Source organism: Rhizoctonia solani, chromosome 8 (genome assembly GCF_016906535.1).
Source record: "Rhizoctonia solani chromosome 8, complete sequence".
NCBI classification, from domain to species: domain Eukaryota; kingdom Fungi; phylum Basidiomycota; class Agaricomycetes; order Cantharellales; family Ceratobasidiaceae; genus Rhizoctonia; species Rhizoctonia solani.
In genome coordinates this window covers 582,026-605,065 of record NC_057377.1, presented here as the reverse complement: position 1 = coordinate 605,065, position 23,040 = coordinate 582,026, and the positions used below count along the sequence as shown (strand labels likewise).

At 46.7% G+C, this 23,040-nt stretch overlaps 4 protein-coding genes across 4 annotated transcripts; 3 read left to right on the top strand and 1 right to left on the bottom strand.

Annotated features, from left to right (window-relative positions):
* Positions 1-58: 58 nt before the first annotated feature.
* Positions 59-3,349, top strand: RhiXN_09647 (Retrotransposable element Tf2 protein; the record flags this gene model as incomplete). Its single annotated transcript, XM_043329463.1, has 1 exon — positions 59-3,349. One exon carries the CDS (start codon positions 59-61, stop codon positions 3,347-3,349), a length of 3,291 nt encoding a protein of 1,096 aa, XP_043182297.1.
* Positions 3,350-5,673: 2,324 nt separating this feature from the next.
* Positions 5,674-13,671, bottom strand: RhiXN_09646 (Transposon Ty3-G Gag-Pol polyprotein; the record flags this gene model as incomplete). The annotated part of the gene is made up of 2 exons (XM_043329462.1): positions 5,674-13,493; positions 13,554-13,671. The coding sequence occupies 2 exons, from the start codon at positions 13,669-13,671 to the stop codon at positions 5,674-5,676; spliced, it is 7,938 nt and encodes a 2,645-aa protein (XP_043182296.1).
* Positions 13,672-14,311: 640 nt separating this feature from the next.
* Positions 14,312-16,816, top strand: RhiXN_09645 (uncharacterized protein; the record flags this gene model as incomplete). The annotated part of the gene is made up of 11 exons (XM_043329461.1): positions 14,312-14,342; positions 14,415-14,420; positions 14,468-14,633; positions 14,691-14,799; positions 14,855-14,950; positions 15,011-15,366; positions 15,418-15,608; positions 15,661-15,908; positions 15,989-16,420; positions 16,487-16,592; positions 16,656-16,816. The coding sequence occupies 11 exons, from the start codon at positions 14,312-14,314 to the stop codon at positions 16,814-16,816; spliced, it is 1,902 nt and encodes a 633-aa protein (XP_043182295.1).
* A 1,860-nt stretch (positions 16,817-18,676) lies between these two features.
* On the top strand, positions 18,677-21,078 carry RhiXN_09644 (cytochrome P450 family protein; the record flags this gene model as incomplete). Its single annotated transcript, XM_043329460.1, has 16 exons — positions 18,677-18,885; positions 18,946-18,953; positions 19,012-19,076; positions 19,129-19,205; positions 19,269-19,290; positions 19,349-19,463; positions 19,519-19,789; positions 19,846-19,957; positions 20,013-20,240; positions 20,292-20,314; positions 20,367-20,444; positions 20,506-20,571; positions 20,623-20,687; positions 20,743-20,822; positions 20,884-20,964; positions 21,019-21,078. 16 exons carry the CDS (start codon positions 18,677-18,679, stop codon positions 21,076-21,078), a joined length of 1,560 nt encoding a protein of 519 aa, XP_043182294.1.
* Positions 21,079-23,040: the final 1,962 nt, after the last annotated feature.

The window sequence follows — 23,040 nt, the reverse complement described above, 5'->3', positions numbered from 1 at the left end:
ATTTGTCTCTCTAGCCCTAGATTCGAATAAAAAACCTTTGCTATATCTTGATCTAATCATGCATAACCACCCGACGGAACCCCTCAAAACCCTGATAGACTCTGGCGCAACATCCAATTTCATATCACCCGCCATAGTTGAAAAATATAAAATACCAAAAACCCTACTCAAAAATCCACGAGTAGTGAGAATGTTGGATGGTACAATATCCCAGACTGGTCGCATATGGCACCAGGTACAACTCACGGTCTTGGCCAACGGCCATCCCCATTCCGTCCCCTTCCTAGTCTGCCCTATTGGCAATACCCCAGCTATACTAGGCATGACATGGCTCACCCAAGAATCCCCACTCATCGACTGGTCCTCTGGCGTAATCTCATTCCCAGACCAAGCCAAAATTGCATCCGAAGAAGAGGCCAATCCAGACCCATTAGCCAATTTACCTGAGCAATACCACGAATTTGCTCAAGTCTTTGGGGAAGAAGAGTTCAAAGTCTTGCCCCCCCATTGGGAGTATGATATAGCCATTGACCTATTACCAGACGCCAAACTCTCACCTGGGCCCATTTACGGCATGACGGACGCGGAATCCAAGGCACTGAAACAACACATTGATGAGGAACTGGCAACGGGCAAGATCTGCCCTAGTACCTCCTCGGCAGGTGCCCCGGTCATGTTTGTAAAGAAGGCAGACGGATCCCTCAGGCTAGTCGTTGATTACAGAAAACTGAATGACGTTACCCATAAGAACGTATACCCTTTACCAAGACAGGACGACCTCATGGCTAAACTCAGAAACGCCAAACTGTTCACTAAACTGGATTTGCAATGGGGGTACAATAACGTCAGGATCAAGGAAGGAGATGAATGGAAGACGGCGTTCAGGACTAAATATGGGCTATTTGAATATTTGGTTATGCCATTTGGTCTCACTAATGCCCCGGCCGCCTTCCAACATTTTATGAACGACCTATTCCAAGATCTCATTGACGTCACAGTGGTCATTTACTTGGATGATATCCTGATTTTCTCAGAAGACCCTAAGGATCACCCTACCCACGTCAGGGAAGTTCTGTCTTGGTTAATGAAGAACCAGCTATTCTGTAAATTGTCCAAATGCCATTTTCACATAACCACGGTTGACTACCTAGGAATTGTCATCTCACCTGCAGGATTCTCCATGGATCAGAAGAAAATCGAGGCAGTTACGTCATGGCCTACCCCCAAAACAGTCAAACAGGTCCAAGCCTTCCTGGGTTTTGTAAATTACCTCCGCTGGTTTATTCCCAACTTCAGCTCCGTCGCACGCCCTCTACATAATCTCACCAAAAAGGAAACCCCTTGGTCATGGGGTAACCTGGAGGAAGCTGCCTTTCAGGAACTAAAAACCCTTGTCACCCAATCACCAGTCTTGGTCCATTCCAATCCAGGACTTCCTTATTACCTGGAAACAGATGCATCAGGGGTAGCCATGGGAGCAATTCTTAGTCAAAGAGGAGAAGATAACCGCTTACATCCAGTGGCTTACATGTCTAAATCCTTCTCTGGCGCTGAGGCTAATTATGACACCCATGATAAGGAGCTCCTAGCCATAATCAAGGCGTTAGAAGAATGGCGGATCTTCCTAGAAGCAACGGACAGACCAATCCAGGTTTTCACAGATCATAGGAACCTGGAATATTGGATGCAGGCACGGACATTTAACAGAAGGCACGCGCGTTGGCGGATTTTCCTGAGCGACTTCAACTTTGAGATCCACTATCGCCCAGGGAAACAATCAGGGAAACCGGATGCTCTCTCCAGAAGGTCGGATTACATTGATATGACACCAGAGCCAGAAGTCATGTTGCCAGCAGAAGTCTTTGCCAACACGTCAGAAGAAGAACTGGAAATTGCCACGGAGATCCGCGCCAAGCTTAGGGAGGACCCATCCCTTGATCCCATTATCCAATTCCTCACAGAAGATGCGGACAACGCTCCCCCCACAATTTGTAAGGCATACAGAGATTATGACTGGGAAGAAGACCTCCTCTGGTACCGCGGTAAACTAGTTGTCCCAGACTCGGAATCCCTGAAGGAACGACTCCTCAAGGAATTCCACGACTCACCCCTGGCAGGGCACCCTGGACAGCAAAGAACCCTTGAGCTCCTAAGCCGCAACTACTGGTGGCCGGGTATGAAGTCATCCGCCAAGGAATGGGTAGAATGTTGTCCCACCTGCCAAGCCAATCGCCGCGCTCACGCCCCTGTCATTGCCTTGAAACCCTTAGAAGTTCCCCCCTTCCCGTTCCACACAATTTCCTACGACTTCATCACAGGATTTCCCAAGTCTAACGGGCACGACGCAATCTTAGTAGTAATTGACTCCTTCTCCAAGTTTGGGCATTTTATCCCAACTTCCAAAAAGGTCACCGCAAAGGGTCTTGCTGACTTGTTCATCACTCACGTCTGGAAACTCCATGGTCTACCTGTCAAAACCATCTCAGATTGGGGAACTACCTTCACAGGAAAATTCTTAAGGGCATTATATCAGCGACTTGGGGTCAGACCAGCATTCTCCTCGGCTTACCACCCAGAATCAGACGGACAAACGGAAAGGGTCAACCAGTTTATCGAGTTCTACCTGCGCTCATACGTTGCAGCTGACCATTCTGATTGGGCCGCGTGGCTACCATTGGCAGAATACGCATACAATAATGCCAAACATGCAGCAACCAGGAAATCACCATTTGAGCTTGTCTATGGACAAAACCCAGTCATGAACCCGTCCAACGTACCAGCCAACGTTCCAGAAGCAGACGCGGTAGCAGATACACTAGCCCGGGAGTGGAAAGAAGCGGAATCAGCCCTCCAAATGAGTAAGGAACGTATGACCAGGAGTCAAGGAGTAATACCAGAGTTTTCAATAGGCGAAAAAGTCTGGCTGGATGGAAAGAACGTGGACCTTAGAACCAATTCAAATAAGCTGGACCCAAAACGCCTTGGTCCCTTCAAGGTCATAGAAAAAATCTCCAGTCACGCCTACCGCCTGAAACTGCCAGAGACTCTAAAAATCCATGACGTATTCTATGTTGGGTTACTATCAAAAAGCCACGAGTCACCCAGTCAACCATTCCCAGAACAACCTCCCCCTGAGACAATAGAAGGGGAAGAAGAATACGAAGTTGAACAAATCATTGACTCTAAACGCCAACGGGGAAAATGGTTCTATTTGATAAAATGGAAAGGATACGGCCCGGAGGACATTTCATGGGAACCAGAGGAGCTATTGGAGCATAGCCAAGAAGAGATCAAGCGCTTCAACCAAGCAAGACTCAGAAAGGCTTGTGACGCCGCCAAGAGCCTTTAAGGGGGGGGCAATGTTACAACCTCCTTGAATATACCATTAGAATCGCCCGATTTTTCTATTATTTTTAGTATTTTTTACGGACTCTATATCTTTTGTTTTTTGATCACGTGACCTCGGCGCTTATTATGCCGAGATGCCGCGCCAAGATGCCGTGCCAAGGGCGCTTAGGAGAAATCCACGCTTCTACGCAGTCCGCAGCATGCTTCTTTTTTCCAACATGTACTTCTTTTCTCACGCGCACAGACCATGTAGATAGCGCACTTATGTCTATAAATACAGCAGGGAAATCGCTTGGAAACACCAAGTCAATTTTACCTCGTCTCTTATTCACTAGAGAGGGTAACCAGCCAGCTAAGTAGCCGGCCCCCAGTAGTAACAGTAACACTCACCCCTTTACTTGACCTACCACACCTCCAGGCCTCAGGCCCCATTGCCATCAGTAGTTAGTAGAAGACTGCCTTAAGCGGTATTAGTTAGCCTTAGATAAGTAGATTACATAAGCAGTGTCTGTAGTAGTTACGGCCTTAAGCGCCCACCACTAGCAAGTACCCACCTTACAGTGGCGTACAACACTTATTAGGTGGAGCTGCTGTTTCTTGGTCCACTAAGAAGCAACCAATGGTTGCATTATCAACCATGGAACACTGTGGTGTTGTTGTAGACACACTTATACCAAGGACTTTTATTCCATTTTTCTCAAATTTAAACAAAGACAAATGGACAACATTTTTGATCACATGACCTTGGCACTTACACTAAGTGCCAAGCCACATCCCCATCTGTGCTTAACCAGCATATGTAGCCACCTCCACCTATGATGTCATCATGACACATCAGTGACACATATGCATGAGTAAGGCCAACTGCAGAACAGGGTTCTTATTGGACTACATATTTGATACCTTGTATTTGTAAATAGCCTGACTCTAGAATATATAAGGAGGACAACCAACCATGGTAACACCCAGGTTGATTACCTCTTGTTGCATCCTACTATTGTACAAGGGCCTTAAGCCCAGTAACCACTTAGCTACTCAGTCCACTGCCTTAAGTGGCTTCTCTACTGTAGATACATAGCCAATCATTGCCTGTAGGGCCTTGGTTGTTGTAGATACTTAGTTAGTTGTTGTAGGGTACCACCTCACTGCCTTAAGCAGTTTGCTTGTTGTATCACCCAGCTGTAAGTGCCTGCACCCTCAATGTCCCAACAGATGTCCAGGACAGGTGTGATAAGATCCTGAAAATCAGTACATCAGTAAAATATTCCTTTTTTCAGTAGGATATGGCCTGAAAATTACAATGTTAGTATGCCTCCCTCAGCATGAATCAGACTATGGAAGAATTGATACCTAAAATCAGTATGTATTGATCTTGATCTCAGCTCAATTCTCACTTAAACACACGCACTGATTTTCAGCATTATAACCTTGTACAGTGGAAGCAGAGTACATGGCATTATCACATGCATGTACTCAAGCAATTTGGTTCTGTCAATTCTTCCAGGAACTATATTACCCAGCTGATGCTCCCACACTCATACTTTCAGACAACCTTGCTGCCCCAATGCTATCCATTGAGTTGCAGTTCCATGGTTGTTTGAAGCACATTGATATTTGCCATCACTTCATGTGCAACACTATCAAGAAGTGTATGATCTCTACACTGTATGTGCCATCAAACAAGAACCTAGCTGATGTGCTTATTAAAGCCCTACCAGCACCGCAATTTAATTACCTGACAAATGCAATTATGGGCAAACAGGTATTTGAAGGACCCAAAGAGGAAGAAGTGGATTAATGAAACTAAAGGATGAAGAATTAGCTGTATAACCAAAAGACTGAAATCTGAATGAGACTGAATGTGACTGAATAAATGTAATATTTTCCTTTTACATGTATCTTTGCTTGCCTGATTAAGGGGAAGTGTAGAAATATCATGTATATAGTAGTAAAGACAAGAGGAATCTGGAATGTACTGGAACATACATGTAATCAAGTCAAGCAACAATACCTAGTCATATACTAGATGACTCAACTATAATGTAAAGGTATAATGTTAGCTTCGTGAATACAATGTAATATAGTGATTAATCAAACGACTTAATCAAGCTGAATGACAATCCGTAAGTCACTTGTATTCGTAGTTGAAGCAAAAGTAGATACAAAATCTTTTGGGTACAAGCCTCTTAAGAAGAAATGAGTACTTTACATGACCAATAATATAACCAAAAATTGAGTGGCTTATGTATGTAACGAGTAACAAACAGAAGTAAGATAACAATAATGAGACCAGTTACCTATTTGTTACACACGCCCTCCAGGTGGCTACGCCGCCTTAGCTTTTCCTTTCAAGTTGATGGCCCGGCTTGGGTGGTCGTCGGCTCCTTTGGTGGTCCCTGGCAGTCCGGTTTCTTTGTCTTCCCCTTCCGCGTCAGTATCCCCATCTTGCTCAACAAGCTCGACAGGCTGATTCTCCTCAATAGGTGCGACGTGTTGTTGGACTGTTGACTTGCTGGGGTCACCGCTTCCTCCTTGCCTTGGTGAGTTACTCCCCCCGTGTCCCATTGATGTGAGTAGTTCGCCAATGGACTTGAGTTGTTCGTCGTGTGGGAGGTCTCTTGCGACGGGCTCGGGGGACTGGATAGGCGGCACTGAGCCACGATCACTTCCATTGACACTTGGCTCATCGACCGAATGGAGTTGTGCGTCAATAGTTGATCCTTGGTGTGAGTCGAAGTCGGCGGTTCTCCCAGTGTGCTTCTGGACTCGTTCCGCAGCCTTTCTGAGCAATCGTTTGCGAGTGAGTTCGGCGTACAGTCGGTTGAGCTCCGATTGGAGCGTACTGTCAACCCTTGCATGGCCTGGTTCATTTGATCTTTGCTGTTCGCCAGTCTTGTCTTTGTCTCGTGGTAGAGGTCCTCGAACAGCCGTGACGTGCGGAGTATCAAGTCTACAGCGGTTTTCGCTTCGTCCATTTGGTTTGACAATTCGTCTGCGTGGAACGACAGTTCTTGCATTACTCGTAGGTCCTCCGATATCTCCGCTCTCAGTCCCTGTACTGCTGGTCTTGGACGATCGGGTACGTGGCTTGGTATGAACTCGGGGGCGTTTGGATTGAGGTGCATAGCTGGAATCGCTCCCAGGCTCGCAGTCGCCGGAATATTGCGCCCAAGGTACCGGGCTTGGGGACCTCCAGCGTTTAGTAGGACCAGAGGCTGTTACTTGGTTAGTAACCGGCTGTATGCGCAACTGCACTGCTAACTCGCGGCTTACTAACAGGTACGTCTTTGTCTTTGTCGATACGGTCAAGACGTCTATCATGGCCCCTTTGTTGTCCACAATGGCCTCGGTGTGTAGTGTTGTCCCTGCTAGTTTGGAGTAGTTCGGTGCGTGCTCGCATATTTTCCGTTTCCAGCTGGATGTTGAACGCGCGACATATGATATCATCATGCGGACGAGCAAATCCTCCACGGCCTTGCCCTCAACCGCCGCGTCTGGCGTAGCCGCGGGGGCAATAGTTATAGCCTGGGGGATCGTCGTAAGGCATATGTACGAATGTAGATATTTAGTGAATATATATGCGTTGAGCAATGAGGGGGTGTCCTCCCATCCCTGTAGTGACTTGTCGTTAAATACCTGTACACTCGATACCTCTAAATTTTCTGATTCAGTATCACTCTCGTCGCTAGCCGGCTCCTCCACATCTACCCCATCTTTCAGGGGTAATTGGTGCTCGTGCTTGATACCTAAAATTTCGAGATATTGCCTGAATACCACCAAGTGCCTGATCGCCTTGATTGGTTCCCATGTGATTTCTCCACCGTACCATAATACCTCAAACATTGCACGGTTACCCCGACCACGGTGGTTGGTTATTTTCTCCACAGCCCATTCGTCTTCATTGCCTTCCAGGCTGATGAATTGGCTGTAGTTGTGTCTGGGGAACCTTCTGTCTTCATCGGGTATGTACGGTTTCAATAACAATGCATGGAATGTTGGCCTAATTCCTCTCCGCATCAGTTCTGGCGGCAGTATCACACGGTAGGTTGTACCATTCACTACTTCGTCGCTGATTTCCACAGGTCCCATCCATTTGTTCACTAGCTTTCGTGCTTTTCCTTCTGGTATGGACATGTTCTTTGTCAATACAAACACCTTGTCGCCTATTTTGAATGGTGCGGCTCGTTGTTTTCTATTTGCTTGGATTGTTTGAACTGATTGTTGAGCAATTATTGCGTCGTGAGCCGTCATTAGAGCATGCCTAATTGTTCTGGCGTGTTCCTTTACCCCGTTAAGTTCCGTGTTTGTCCTGACTAATAATGGTTGGGGCATTTGCCCGTAATTCAGCTTAAACGGGCTGAATCCAGTGGTCTCGGATTGGGCTGAGTTGATTGCGAACTCAATGGTTGGTAATTGGATGGCCCAATTGCGCTGTGCGCGGTTTGTGCAGGTCCTGATGATCCCTCCCAATGTACCATTCTGACGTTCTACCAGTCCGTTGGTCTCGGGATGGTTAGATGTTGACATTCCTAGCTCCGTTCCCGATAGCTCATTTATGGTTTTGTGGAATTCAGATGTAAATAATTTATCTCTATCGCTAATGATAATGTCCGGTGGCCCATGTAATTTGAATACGTGCGCGTGGAGTGCTTCGGCAATGTTGCGTGCGGTGTAATCTTGCCAAGACGCAATCAAATGGGTCATAGAGGTTAGGTGATCAACGACTACGCAGATCATGTTGAATTTGCCGTACAATGTCTTTGATGATGGAAGTGGTCCTACAAAATCAATTCCAATTTGAGACCATGGGAATTTCGGGACCTGTAGCGGTTTGAGTAGTCCATACGGATGCTGTGTGGATTGTTTCGACGCAGTACAGGTAGTGCATGCCCGGCAGAATCGTTCCACTTCCTTTGCCATATTTTTCCACCATACTGACTCTCGCATATATGCGTACGTCTTTTGATACCCTTGGTGTGCTAGTACTGAGTGAGCTTGTGCGATTAGCAGCGGCCTAACATCATATTTGCCCATTACACATTCAGGTATGCATAGTATCATTTCGTTGTTATCTTTCATGTACAGTAGTCCATTTTGTACTTGGTAGTTATGCTGCGATTCTATGTTTTCTGTAATGGGTCCGAACTGTTTGTCTTTTGCGTAGCCCTTGCGAATGGCTGTTAGTACGTCGATTTTGTTGACTGATTTCACGATTTCTGGTATTTGGGTCTCGAAATTGCTTTTGGGGCCTGTCTCGCCCTCCGGCGCAGCGTTTGCCGCTGTGTCATTACTTTTGTTCCTTTGTGTTTTGTCTACCCTCCTTGTTGTACTAACGCCTTTCTTTCTAGTTGACTTGTCTCCCTCACGGCCTGGTATTATTGGGTCGTAGCGTTTTGGTACGTTCCTAGCGCGCGTTGGGTTTTGGCGGACCATAGCCAAGTTGGTTCCGCTTGTTGCCGCCACTGCGGCTGCCACCCCAACTAGTAGCGGTCGGGTGAGTCCCTCGTTTGTTGGGTTCCCACCCTTCAGTCCCGCTTTGCCTTCACTCCATTCTTCTACTGCGTACTCACTCCTTGCTTGTTTGACCCCAGGCTCTTCTGCACTGTACATTCTTGATAGTGCGTCCGCCAATACATTTTCTGTACCTTCTATATATACTATTCTGAAGTTGAATCGGCTCATGAGGTCGATCCATCTCATTTGCCGCTGATTCAGGTTCTTTTGGCTCGTCAGGTGTTCCAGTGCCCGATGGTCAGTTAGTATACGGAAATGGACGCCTTGTAACATCGGTTCAAATTTCTTGAGTGACAGCATTATAGCCAACGCTTCACGGTCGTGTACTGGGTAGTTTTGTTGCGCTGAGTCGAACTTTCCTGACCAGAAGGCAATTACTCCCGCTTGTTTCCAGTCAACGCCTTGGCTTAATACTCCGCTTGCACTGGTAAGGCTTGCATCAGTTATTAGGAATACCGTTGGTGCCCCTTCGCTGTAATCTAATGCTTTTTGGTGCGTATTCCTATGCTTTGCAACTATCTGCTTCGTTTCTTTGAACGCTCTTTCTTGAGTCCCTTCCCAAATGAATCGGCCAGTACCGCTGGCGTACTTAGACAGTATTGCCATCGGCTTTTGGATCCCTTTGCAGTTTGGCGCAAGGTATCCAAGTGCTCCTATGTAGCTTGCTATTTGTTCTTTTGTCACCGGTGTCTTCCATTTCTCTATACTATCTACCTTGTGGGGGTCCATTTTGATCCCCTTGCTATCAATGACATGTCCGAGTAAGTTAATTTCCTTAGTGAAGAACTGCATTTTCTTTGGGCTAAGGTAAAACTTTTCTTTACCGAGTATTTTTAGTATCACTCGTATATGTTCGACGTGTTCTTCAATAGTATTGGAAAATATTATTATATCGTCCAGGTAGACGTACATGAATACACCTATGTGTGCTGAGAACAAATGGTTCATCAATTGCTGGTACGTGGCGCCAGCATTGCAATCGCCTTGTTGCATCACCTTACTGATCATAGTACCTAACAGTGTGTGGAACAACGTTTTATGTACATCTTTCTCTTCCACGCGGATCTGCTCGTACGCGTCCTTACCGTCAAGAACCGATTTGTATAGGTAAGCACTTACTTTCAGCAAGATTTTGTCTTGCAGCGGTAATGGCGACGCTAATTTCACCGTGTTATCATTCTGTTCTCTCTTGTCTAATACCGTCCTCAGTGCTATTTCGCCATCCAGCTTCTTTTTTGGTAGGAATAGCATTGGTATGGCGTTACTGCCGGTGGCCAATTGCCACCTGCCTGAGTCTAGGTATTCACGAGCTTTTTGTTCGAACAGCGGTTTCAGTTTCTCGGGACATCTTGATGGCCTGAACTTGTAGACCCTTGTCTCATCCTTCAAAGGTATAGTATGATTGATAGCTCGGAACGGTGGGAGCGGTGTGCTTGCGACTGACTCCGGGCATAGTATTTCGGCCTCCTTCCTCAGAATTACACGAAGTTCCTCGAGCCGGGACTCAAACACATCGGTGGCTAGGCTATTTACCTCTAGTACGTAGTCTCCTTCCAGTGGGAGTGGTCTAGCTGACCCTATTGACACGCCCATTGGGTTGAAGCTTAGTGACACGCTATGTTGGTATAACCATGGTGTGCCCAATATAATGTCGTAGCTTCCCAGATTCCCGACATCAAACTCCCTCTCCTCGTCAACGTCTTGGTACTGAAGCCTTCCCTTTGTGGCGTAGTTGACTACTCCCTTTGACCCGGAGATAGCAAGTACAAGTTGAAGGGGCTTGGTGAGAGCGGTTTTGGGTAAGTTCAGTTGGTCTACTATAGTCGTGGATATGATATCAGCTTGACTTCCCGAGTCTAAGAGCACTCTAACGGTTTGACCGTTCAGTCTTGCTTGGACGGTTATGGTCTGGGGAACCTTCCTCGTATTATCCCTTACTCGCATGGCGTTCCGTTCGATATATCCTTGTTCGTTCACTTTTTGTGCCCGTTCTCTTCCACTCGGTTGTGCGGCACATACTTCCACTTCGGCTGATCTTAATTCAAGTTCGTTTCTGAATTTTGATAGTTTGTCTAGTTCGCGCAGTAGTACGGACGATGCCATTACCCTCGTCTCAGCTTTTCTAACTGTAGTAGAGTTGACTTTTAGTCCCGACGGAGTAGCTTTGCTGGACTTTGGACAATTGCGAGTGAAGTGTCCTGTCTGCTTGCACAGGAAGCACTTCCCTTCAGCTTTGAGCTTTTCTTTTTCCTCCTCGGTAAGCGGCTGATCTCGCCTATGATCACTACTGACTTGTTTGTGCTTTTTCCAGTTTTCTGCTCGATCCCGGCCGTGACTCTTCTGGCTACTACCTTGGTGCGATCTTGGTCTTTGGTCTCTGAATGAGCCGTTTCGTTGTGAGTTGTTACCTTTGTGGTCTCTCTTTCGGTTTGGACTACGAGATCGCTCGCGCTTGTGGTTCTCTCTTTTTCCAGAGTCATGCTCTATCGCTCGTTTTTCTTTGTATGCCCTCTCAATATCTTCGGCTACTCTTTTCAATTCTTCTATGGTAGTACTCTCTGGACGTATTCCTCTGATGGCCCATTCCACTCTTATATACCTAGCCGCTCCATTCCAGGCTCTACGAACGTGCTGCGAGTCCGTCACATCGCTCAGTCGTGTTCTGTATAACTCAAGGTCGGCAAAGAAGTCTTGCACGACACGTTCTCCTTGCGTAAGTGATTCATACTTTTTTCGTAGTTTCTCCTTGAAGTCGGGTGGGAAGCAGTATTGGTACAGTTGTGAGTATATATCCCTTATCTCGTATCTCACTCTGTCCAGGTTCGGGGCAATTTTGGACATATACCACTTAGATGCCTTTCCGTCTAGGAATCGGCATATTCCTCGTACGGATTCGTCCCTTGATAGTCCGGCCTCGCGAATCCAGGTGTTGTATTCGAATAGGAATTGCTCGTAGGCTTCGATGTCGGGTTCTTCACCCTTGTAGGTCTTCGGTGTCTGGGCCTTGTATCCTGACCTGGCTCGATCTTTCATCTTTCGCTTGAGCTTTTTGTTCTCCTTCTTCAGGTCGGCTAGCAATTTCATTATTTGACGGTTTGGGTTTCCTCGAGGTTCGTCTTCATTATTGCTGCTCTCGCTGTCCGAACTACTACTCGAGCTGGATTCACTTCGGTCATCATCGGGGTCACTGGGTGTTCCTGCCGGGTCGGGTCTTTCATCTCTACGGCTTTGTCTTCCGCTTTCGCTAGGGTCATAGTTTCGACTATTACGGCTATCCCCATCTCTCTGACTGTCTAGCCTCGGTTCACTTCGCTCTGAGCGCAATTCCGAACCATGGACTGGTCTAGACGGGTCACTTCGGGGTTTATCTATGGCCGCTATGTATTCGACCCTTCTCGAGCGACGAGCTTCCGCCGACGATCGATCCCGGTCCCTTGTCCCGTACATGGCTTGCGCGTATCCACCGCTACTGAATCCCTCAGGTATATGGTTTGCCGGTTGACTCTCCCGCAGTGATTGGGACTTGACGCGTTCCGTATAGCTGATAACAGGGTCACGTTGTACTTCGTCGATTATTACGCCTAAGCTAGTACGTGGTCTATTTTTCTCGATTCTACCTTTCCTTTTCCCCTTTCCTTTCGGTGCTAGTTCGTACTCACTTTCACGCTCTTCATCTGAGGATACGACTCTATGGACGCGCTCGCCCTCGTCCTCAACCTCTTCTAGTGTTACTGGCGGGGTACGACGGGCTCCTGACGGTCCGGCTCCGGAGGTCTGACTAGGTTCGTATTCTCTGGCGGTCCTCAACCTCTCCTGGTTGCGGAGCATCTCTAATAGCCTTTCATATTCTTCATCTGTGAGCATATCGTTCTCGCTTACTTCGTATATCAATGCATTTACGCTAACACTCCCAGTATCGTCCAATTGGTTACCGGACTCAGTATCAGGTGCCGAGAGGTACTGCGATCGAGACCAGTGGTCTCTATACCAGTCGGCGTCAAGCTCCGGTAGTTCTTCCTCTTCAGGTAGGTTTTCGGCCTTTCTCATTTCTTCAAACCAACTTATCCCTACCGGTTCAGATTTTCTATCGCTCTCGGAGTTGACCTCGCTCTGCCCTTTACAGTGTTTATACGCATGGGACGGTGAGTCGTCTACTATTACATATTGGGGCTTTTCATGAGCTGACTCTTCGTCGCCACTCTCTGTCCTGTATGTGCGGCTCGTACGAGCGGTAATGTATATAGATTGTCCACTGTACCCTACGCTCATCCCCATTGCACTTTCGTGCTTTTCGGGAGTCTCGGGGACTCTAGACGTACCGGTCGCACGGTCGGCAGCATCAGGGGTGGTTGGTACCCCGAGCGCGCGGTCGGCAGTCCTCGCGGTAGTCTCCTGGGGGGCGGCATCTCCATTATCTTCGTCAGAGGCATCCGTGTCGTTACGGGCATCCGCTGTTTCGCGGGTATCTTGTGGGTACTCTATCCTGAGGTTTGATTTCCTTCGGATTGGGGGCGCCTTGTTGGTGAGTGCCTTGTATGCCGCTGGGGACAGTTTTACCCCATCGGATGTGGTCCAACTCACTCCTTTACGTTTACCAGTACCCTTGAGTACTAGTGAACCTTCCAGGGTTTCTGTCCCGGGTATAGAGCCGAAGGTGATCAACCTCGCTCTTTCATCATTCTCGTACTCACCTTGTCTTTCTGATGTCTTGGTTCCCATGGTGGAAACCGACTTGGGTCCGCGACGTTTGGGAGCCGCCGGCGCCTGCCCGGGGTCGTACGTCCGTCCGCTGCGCATGACGCGAGACATGTTGCTGTAGGGTGATTTAAACGAGTTATCAGTTAGTCTAATACTGGTACAACCGGCGGCCAACCCGATGTACAGTTATAGACTAGTGTGGGAATTTTTTGTGGTTACTTACTAGAGTGTAAGTGCTTTTTGGTATGTCAAAAAATGTTAGCTTCGTGAATACGATGTAATATAGTGATTAATCAAACGACTTAATCAAGCTGAATGACAATCCGTAAGTCACTTGTATTCGTAGTTGAAGCAAAAGTAGATACAAAATCTTTTGGGTACAAGCCTCTTAAGAAGAAACGAGTACTTTACATGACCAATAATATAACCGAAAATCGAGTGGCTTATGTATGTAACGAGTAACGAACAGAAGTAAGATAACAATAATGAGACCAGTTACCTATTCGTTACATATAAATACGGGTGCATTCGACCGTATAGTACATCATCTCTCTTTTCTCTCTATTCACACTACTGTCTTTACTATTGTTTTATATTCATATAATTCTATTTACAAGATTATTCTTTCTACACATATGATCTTATGGTGAGTCCATCTCGTTATCCTTGTTGGCCAAAACACACCTCACTCAGAGCCAAAAGCTTTCTTTCGCTTCCTGTAATTTTCCTTGTTGCGCGCGCAGCGTCGGGCATGTCCCTTTTCTGGACTCGGTTGATTGTTGGTGGGCTGTGCGGCGGAGTGGGGCTTACGTTGGGCATATCCCTATTGGATCTCTCACGCGCCTGAATTGAAGCTGCCCGTGAGTTGCTGTTTTGATGCATACGGTTCTTTATTGACTGTTTATAGTATGGGCTACGATCATTCACGAGTCCATGAAGGGCGAAGTGGGGCACGAGCTCGACTATCACACTCATAATCCTCTCAGCCCTTGGTCAGCCATCCTTTTACTTTACAGGAAATACGTCAAGCAATTATCCTCGCGCAATAGGAAGGCTATAAGAAGGCATGATGAGTGCGTCCCGATTGCCCTAATTGCTCGCTAGATGCTTATCTTGACACTTCTTGCCAGCCGAACACCCTGGTGGCTATGCATTGTTCTCTTTTTGGTCACTGCGACGGTCGCTGCGAGTCTGGTGTTTGCCCTCGGTCGTGTGGTCGATATAAATACCATCCAACAAGTGAGTGAACGAAAATGTCATAAATAGCAGTCTCAAACTCACGGATCCATCATAGACCCAAACGAAAGAGTACTATGAAGCCGCTGTCGCTGGTGATATCACAGCCGAGGGAATTGCTCGGGCCACCACCGTATTGAATGATACGCTTTTGGTGAGTAGTTAGCTAGATTCACATGATCATCCATCTAGACTTATGCTCTCCGCTTGATAGCAAGTGAGATATACATGGACGATCACCCCCCTTTCATCTGCACAGCACGTTCCGACAGACCGCTACTTTTATCTCAACCGAACCGAAAAAGACGCGAATGTGATCAAAACAACGATAGAAACTATCCACTTTGCCGAGACATTTACTTCGCAACTGGATCCAGACCACCCCTTTGGGTTCGGGACCTTCCAGAACCAGAGTCAAACTGCCGGACTTACTTTGTCCGAAGCTGGAAAGTCGGCTGGGCTGGATGCAGGCAAAGGGCCTACAACCAAGGCGGTCGGGCAGATTGCCAGATGGCCTAGGTGGGGGTCGAGGATAGGGTGCCAGGTTATCGAAGATTTAGGGCGATACTTGTGAGTGACTTGCGACTTGCTTGCCCAACTATTCTGAACCAATTCCCCCAGAACACCCCATTCGAGGCCGGCCAACATGACATATCTCTTCGTCCCCTGGAAGGCGGTGGATAGGATATTCGAGTACATGGGCCTTGATTCACCCGCCGCAGCCAAGTTTCGTCCGGTAAATTTCACCGGTTTTATGGAGGGAGAGGACAGACCCAATGTTACAGCCCAGGAAAGCGAAGTTGCGTTGATGTGTGCGTGAACGCTACTTTCCGCTCGTCTGGCCCAACTAATCATGATATTCAGCAAAATGGCGGGACAATGGCGTAACGCATTCGTTTTCTTGGTTCCCTGTTAATCAAGGGGAAGACGGCAACGGATGGGTCAGCATCGAGATAGTGATGGTGCGATTGAACGAGTCCTACACTGCGCCAAACAGCAGCTTCCAAGTCTATGGCGAGCTCGGTAACCGAGAAAACCGAACTCGCATCGGGTTTGATGCTGCGATTTGCGTAGAGGAAGTCCGGGGCTACGTCGTCGACGCGTACAACAGTGTAAGTGTGATCACAACTCACCCCTCCCCTCTCCTTGTTTGATGATTCGTATTGACTCGGAGATGTGTCTATCTGGGTAGAGCGCCGGTTCCCCCGTCTCGCTCGCACTCAAGTACCGTGGGACCCAGCTGAACACGTCTATGCCCACCATAGGACAAGATACATCCAAACACGAAGTGCCCAAGCGCATCGAGGAGCCGTTGTCGAAACCTGGGGTGCAGCACGGAATCTCGTCTGCGAACAAGTTTGCTGTGTACAATGCCTCGCATTACAACGCACGCAACATCATGCTCAAGGATAACGGACGGGACTGGTGGTTCGCTCCCAATCCGACGGTGAGTCTTGTCCGATACTTTGGGCTTTTCTTCTTGAATCTACATCGCCAACTGAGTCTTGTTCGAACTTTTGGGCGGGTGGTGGCTTTTGGTGGAGGAAATTCGCCAACCGAGTACACACAGCTAAATGCGGAAAACATCGCCCGGGTCATGGCGAATTCGGATTCCCAGCATCTGGTTCGTAACAGATCTGTAGCGAATCGTGCGTAATTTGGTCCGGCTAACGGTGTTTTGGGGATTTAGCTTCCGTACCTTGTTGGGTCTCAATTAGTACTCGCGCACGTATACCGAGATAAAACGGTTGCACATACGTTGATCTATACCACCTGGCTCGCGATCATATTAGCCGGTAAGCACCCCATGAAAACCTGATTCAAAAAAAGAGGATGTTTCTAAATCACTCCTAATTCAGTCGTGCTGGTGAACGGAATAGTCGTCTCGGTCTTTGTTCCACGCTTGCCTCTGGGTCTATCTCGTAGAGACATTGGGGTCAATTCCTGGTTGGCTGCGATCGAAGGCAAGTTGACAACTTGCCACTGCCATCACCATACTTTCCAAACCACCTTTTGCTGACGGTCTGAATCCAGACCACCCTTCTGTCCAGGCTGGCAATTTGAGTCCTACCAGGCAAGAAATCCGGGAGCGGCAATAGGCGTATATCTCGTTTGGAACCACCAGGTATCTAATTCATCGATTGGAACTACTGAGTTGTATATCTCAGATGGCTCTGTCGTTTGTATTATTCGACCAACCTTTAATAATTTGTGTATTTTCTTTCTTTCTTTCTTTTTTTGGACATGATATTTGGCCTCTCCGATCCTTGCATGTGCCTTTTTGTCTCTTTTAATTTAACAATGGACAATGTATACATGTATCGAACTCTCTTTGCTTCTTGGATTTGGCGCCACGAGTCGAGTATAGGGATCGACGTAAGGTCTGTTTTGGAGACGCAAGCTAGACGATCCAATAGCAGTGTCTGTCCATACGCAGAGTTGCCAATGACCGCAAGTCACGGTATTATTGAAGATGTTAGTTTATGATCCAGATGCGAAGTTGTTTTGAAGCCTGTCTTTCTATGCGTGTTTCGAGCTCCGGCTGATAGGTACTTTCGGCAACCAATCTTGTCCACGTTTTGCGGAACATGATGTTGACGATGTGAGCTCCCAGAGTCCACGTATGGTATCATATTTTTTCTCGTGGCTCTGTATGCATACACCAAAGTCGTGGAGGAGCGGTCAAGTGGATCGGAAATATGAATAGTAAGTAGTATGTTTACTAACCCACTACTAACCACCATACGTCGATCTGAGCAAGGAAGTGTCGATACTTGTGCCCGGTATTGTGACGCGTATATGCTGGATCAAGGTTTATCACACACGGCCATCTCGGCGCATGGGGCTGATCATCACAGCTTTACACAATAGCTGATATGGCCAGTCAATACTGCCGTTGCATTCCAACTCAATATAGCAAGTATTTCAATTCAGAAGTAGGAGGGTTCTTAACCCCAGCTTTGAAATATTCCCGAGGCCGAGGCCGATACGCCCGGCCAGAGTATGCTTCGGACGATGAGTACTAGTAAGTTTAACCTCGGGGGATCTTCGTCACAACGTATCGTACTAGCAAACTAGAACTTTCAGACCGACGCAACAACCAGCAGAGCACATATCAAGGTCATAAATGATGGCAGAGTCGCCCTTCTTTCACATCAGACCGTTACCTGACCGAACGTCATGAGGGTCAGTGGACTACCAGAATAACAATTTTTTAAAATCTGGTATTTGGTTCTTTCGCACTGTGAAGTGGGACGTTATTATACATCGGTTTATGACGTTCGCAAGGTCTATTTGGTACCCCGCTCGTACCATTTAACTATATTTAAGATTCACGGCCTAGAGGGTCTATTTCAATAGAATTAGATAGAGCCAACTAATGGTTCCTTCGACTTGGGTTGTGAGCAAAGGGCAACTTGGTGCAGAATTCGTACTTGGTTGCGCATGTACTTTGCATAAATTGCTGTTAATGTAGTGCACACGAAGTGCAATAGCTTATATAGGAAGGCAAGTACCATCGTGCATCAGAAGAATTGGTGCGTAAGTGATGTGCACCAGTATGATACCAAAGTCTCAATCTATCCAGAGCCCCGCTTCGCAAAGTGTTCTCATGGCCCTGCTTCCTTAAGGGCCATGATCTCCGGTCCGTACCTTTGGTTGGGCTTGATATGGGGGACCTCGGGCTGGTTACCTGCCTGGCTACAGGTTATTGAGGGTGGGGCCGGCTTACTTTGAGGCTGTTCGCAAGAGCCTGTTGATCCACCTATCCTGATACTCTTGCAACCCGATTGGGTGTAGTTTATTCCCGCTGATCTATCAGAGTACTTATTGTCAAGAGAGCCCACTCACATGCTCCACTCATACCAGTACCTCCTCGACCATGAATCTGACTACCAACGACTCTTCTAACTGGAACCTGGGAATGTTCCCAGCAGACATTGCTTCCACCATTGTGAACAGCCAGCTTGCACTTGGCTCTGCAGCAGCGGTAGCATCCGGCTTAGTCTGGTATTTGCTTCGGTCCGACGACTCACAGGTGAAACGCATTCGACCCTTGCCGTTTTTCGGCCAATGGTCTTTCTTCACAAGGTAGGTACAAGATATCTATTCATGTATGCGTTATATCTGATTATACCATGTGGCTGTTAGACGATATGGTAAGACTCGAATCGAAAATCACCCGCCGCTCGGAGTAATTAACGATTCCCAACATAGATTTCATAGTCGATGGATTCAAGAAATTCCCCCAGGAGAGATCATTCGGATTCGGTATACTTGGCGTAAGTTTCGTTGTGATTTTTGGATAATGACTGCTAATACCGTTCTGTTCAGCATAATGTTGTAGCCGTGAGGGGAGAAGAGGCTCGCAAGGCTTTCTTTAGTAGTAGTAGCCTCAACTTTACTGAAGGGTAAATGTCTAAAGTGCTGCCTGCGAAGCGCTACGCTAAATATCCCCCTTTTGCCCTCATTAGGTATCAGCTATTGTTTGGTGGAGTGAGTAAATCAAGTAGTCGTGTCCAATACACCTAATAAAATTACTTTGCCAATATAGGGCCCTTCTACAAAGGACATTTCTCAAGATGCAGCGAAGAGGAATGATCAAGAGGAGCTTTCCTTCTTCCTGCGTCATCTAGTTCCTCTACTGAAGAACGATCGCCTCGCCAAACGTATGTGCTAGCTGCCTTATTCTACCTTTGATTGAACTGATGATGACTAACCTAGTCACTCCTGAACTAATGTCCGACATCGAGCGTAATATGAAGTCGTGGGGTGACGCCGGAAAGTTCGATCCATTCGAAGTGATGTACTCGACTGTGTTCCAGCTGACTATCCGCGCTGCCGGTGCGCGTGAGATTGCCGACTCGGTTGAAAAATGCAAGCAACTGGAGGAGCTCTACTGGAAGGTTGAGAAGGGAAGCACAGCGGCTTCACTCCTGCTTCCTTGGCTTCCGTCGGCGGCCCGAAAACAGAAAGTTGATTCAACAACAGAAATGTGGGTATTAAATTATTAGTATATCATCGGAGAGGCTGAAAGCTTGACTTGCAAAGATACACCATCTTCGACCAGATTATCAAGGATCGTCAACGCGAAGGTCGTCGTGAGGAAGATGCCCTTCAGACATTCATTGACCAAGGGGACTCTATGGTAGACATCATTGGAGTACGTTCGCATAGTTGTGTTTTGAAGGTATCACTAATGCGTGGTTTCAACTCAGTTTGTCATGGGGGTACTTTTCGCTGGCATTGTCAATACCGGTCTCATGAGCGCCTGGATATACATTCACCTCGATCAGGTTCCTGAGTGGAAAGACAAGGCTGTAGAAGAGATCCGTGCCCTACTTCACAAGTATGCGCCGCTCGAAGAGTACTCTGACCTATCGACAGCTGAGCGATTCTCGAAGATTCCGCCACAAGCCTTGGAAGATGAGATGCCAGTCTTAGAGGTAGGCTAGTCAAGATCCTTTGAACTTCTTTATGCTAAGGCTGCTGTGTAGACATGTATCCGTGAAACAATTCGGTGAGCTACTTGGTATTTCTCTGCCTGAGTGAGCGCTAAACTCTTCATACAGATTGATTGTTTCCGGGGCGGCCCTTCGTCGAGTTGTATCTGGAGATACTGAAATCGACGGCAAAAAGATTCCAAATGGGTAGGTCCAGTCTCAAATGGCACAATGCATGGTTGATTCTGACCATGGCTTTGTTTATTAGAACGTTCCTGGTTTACTCCATGGGAGAAACTCACACCAATACAAACATTTATCCAAATCCAAGCCAGTGAGTTAAAAAGCGGACGTACACATTCAAATAACTTATGCTTTACTACAGGTATGACCCAGGTCGTTATGTCGAGGGTCAAGACAAGGCCCAGACATATGGCTTCCTTGGATGGGGTAGGTTATAATTAGCGTGTTTTCCATCATGATCTATTTGACTAAGTCATCCTAGGTGTTGGGCGCCACCCTTGCGCCGGCCGTCGCTTTGCTCAGTACGAGATCAAGTCCATGGTATCCATGTTCTTGGCTTCGGTAAGTACAGCTTGAACAGCATATACTCACAGCCAATCAACTTCATGTTTTATTTTATCAGTACACCTACGAGGTAGTTGACTCTGCCGGCAAGAAGCCAGACCCATCACTAACTGTTCCAGACAGGAACAACATGTACCAGGTGAGCGGGCCGTTTCGTGAGTGCGACATGACAAGCTGACTAGGCTTGCAATAGGCGCGTCCGAAAGGACAAACGTTCTATGTGAAGTACACTAAGAGACAACAGCAGCTCTAAGACTGTTTGCCCGGTACTTGTCTTATGGATCTGTAGCTTTCTGTGTGTAATATATTTTGGACTCTTTATACATTTGTATCAAAATTTGTGTGTGGAGTGCAATGGAAATATGGCCCTGCATGCGTTGAGAGAAAACCCACCAAGCTCCCAACGCCATTTAACCATGTTGACTTCTATACATGTTTTGGAAATAGTATTTAAACTCTTATGAATAATTTGCGCTCCAAATCTTTGTATTGTATCATTTCATACAAAGTACTAACAGTTTCACTTGTGGGTGGGTAACTAAGGACTTGCATGTATACATTCAATAGGCCATGACAAAGAAGAGATAATCATTCAAAAGATATATCAATGGAAGGAGAGGTGTATTGGATAATGTACTTGTGTGTAGATGAAACAAATACGCAGTGTAGAATCAATCAGCGTTTTGACTCACCAACTGCTATGGAATCATATATCACATGGGACTCCCTAGACATGATCTTTGCCCAAGTCTATAAGTATGCCCTCACTAACTCCAACTCACTGCCCCTATTTGTAGGATACCTATTCCCTAACAACATTCAGGAGCTGTTACCTTAGCAGGGGGCAGGATAGAATATCCACTGGCATGGTAACGTTATTGAGCTTCAACATATTAACCATGAGACAATCAATCTAGACTGTCCAGAAACGTGTGAAAGCGCCCCTTTGTACCTCCTCTACATCATCTACAGATAGCAGGCATGAGATGGCTTTTCTCCACATAGTTTTCAGACCAAGAATTAACAGAAGAGTATGACTTCCTCCTTGCTGAATATTGCACGAGGCATTGTACTTCCCAACCAACCCTGCATAGCCTTGAGGATCTTTGATTTGGCAGCTCAAGATATTCATGTAACTGTGTACTGAAGAACCTACGGAGAGACAATCAAATTAAGCCTAGATATTGGCCCACAAAAATCAAAACTATCATTGGACCAGAGGGCCATATAAGCTTCAAAGATATTATCATGCACAGCCTTTTGTTGTGGTTTAATTTCCTCACATATAGACAACACTGGTATAAATATTGAAAGCTCAACCTACCAGCTTCTTTAGCGCATTATCATAATTAAGTTTTAGCATTTATTTCAATTACTTTGATGGTTTTACTTTAGTTGGCCCAGTGATCACACCTATGCTAAGGTATCACTTTTGTCATGGCTGAGCATTGTCCAAGACGTAACCAAAGTACTGAGTCAATCCTCAAGGAATTCCAAGTAACTTGCTATTCAAGTGAAATATAAATGTTTATAGTGGTACGTATAGCGCATACAAGCATCAAGATTTCATGTTTCTATGTCCCCTTTCCTTTTGTATACAGCAGAACATACTGCCATTATGAATCAACTCGTGACGATCTATGTTCAAATTGTCTGAGTCCAGATGGTTTCAAATGAATATTATTTGTAATGTCAACCTCCCTGTGAGATTCGACACATTTGAATTGTAGTAATCAACAAGTCTTTGAGTGTCAAAAAGCAAGCGAATCTGGTTGAAAATATGGGAGTAAAGGTATGTCTGATTATACATACAGCCTGCACAATTCCCAGCAAGTGCGGTGGGCGTGGAATGCGCTAAGTTTATGTGGGTAAATAAGTTGCCACAACTTTTGGGTAGGTACAATGGCAATACTTTGATGCACCTCAAGCTTCTTTGTATAACAAGCTCCCGGAAACAGAGCTTCTTTTCAGTCTCACGACCGCGATCCGCGCGTTTGGCTGAATTCGGGCCCCGGACTGATCGTACGACTCCACTACAGTAAGGGATGCACCTTCACTTCTCTTCTTCAAGGATTTTTGTGCGTTTAATATATAGACATGCCACCATGATGTATCGTAAATCCGATTGGCTATAGTTTAATATATATATATACAACGACTCAGACCTGGAGGCACTCACATTCCTCTTCCGTAGCTATAATACGGTACCTCTCTC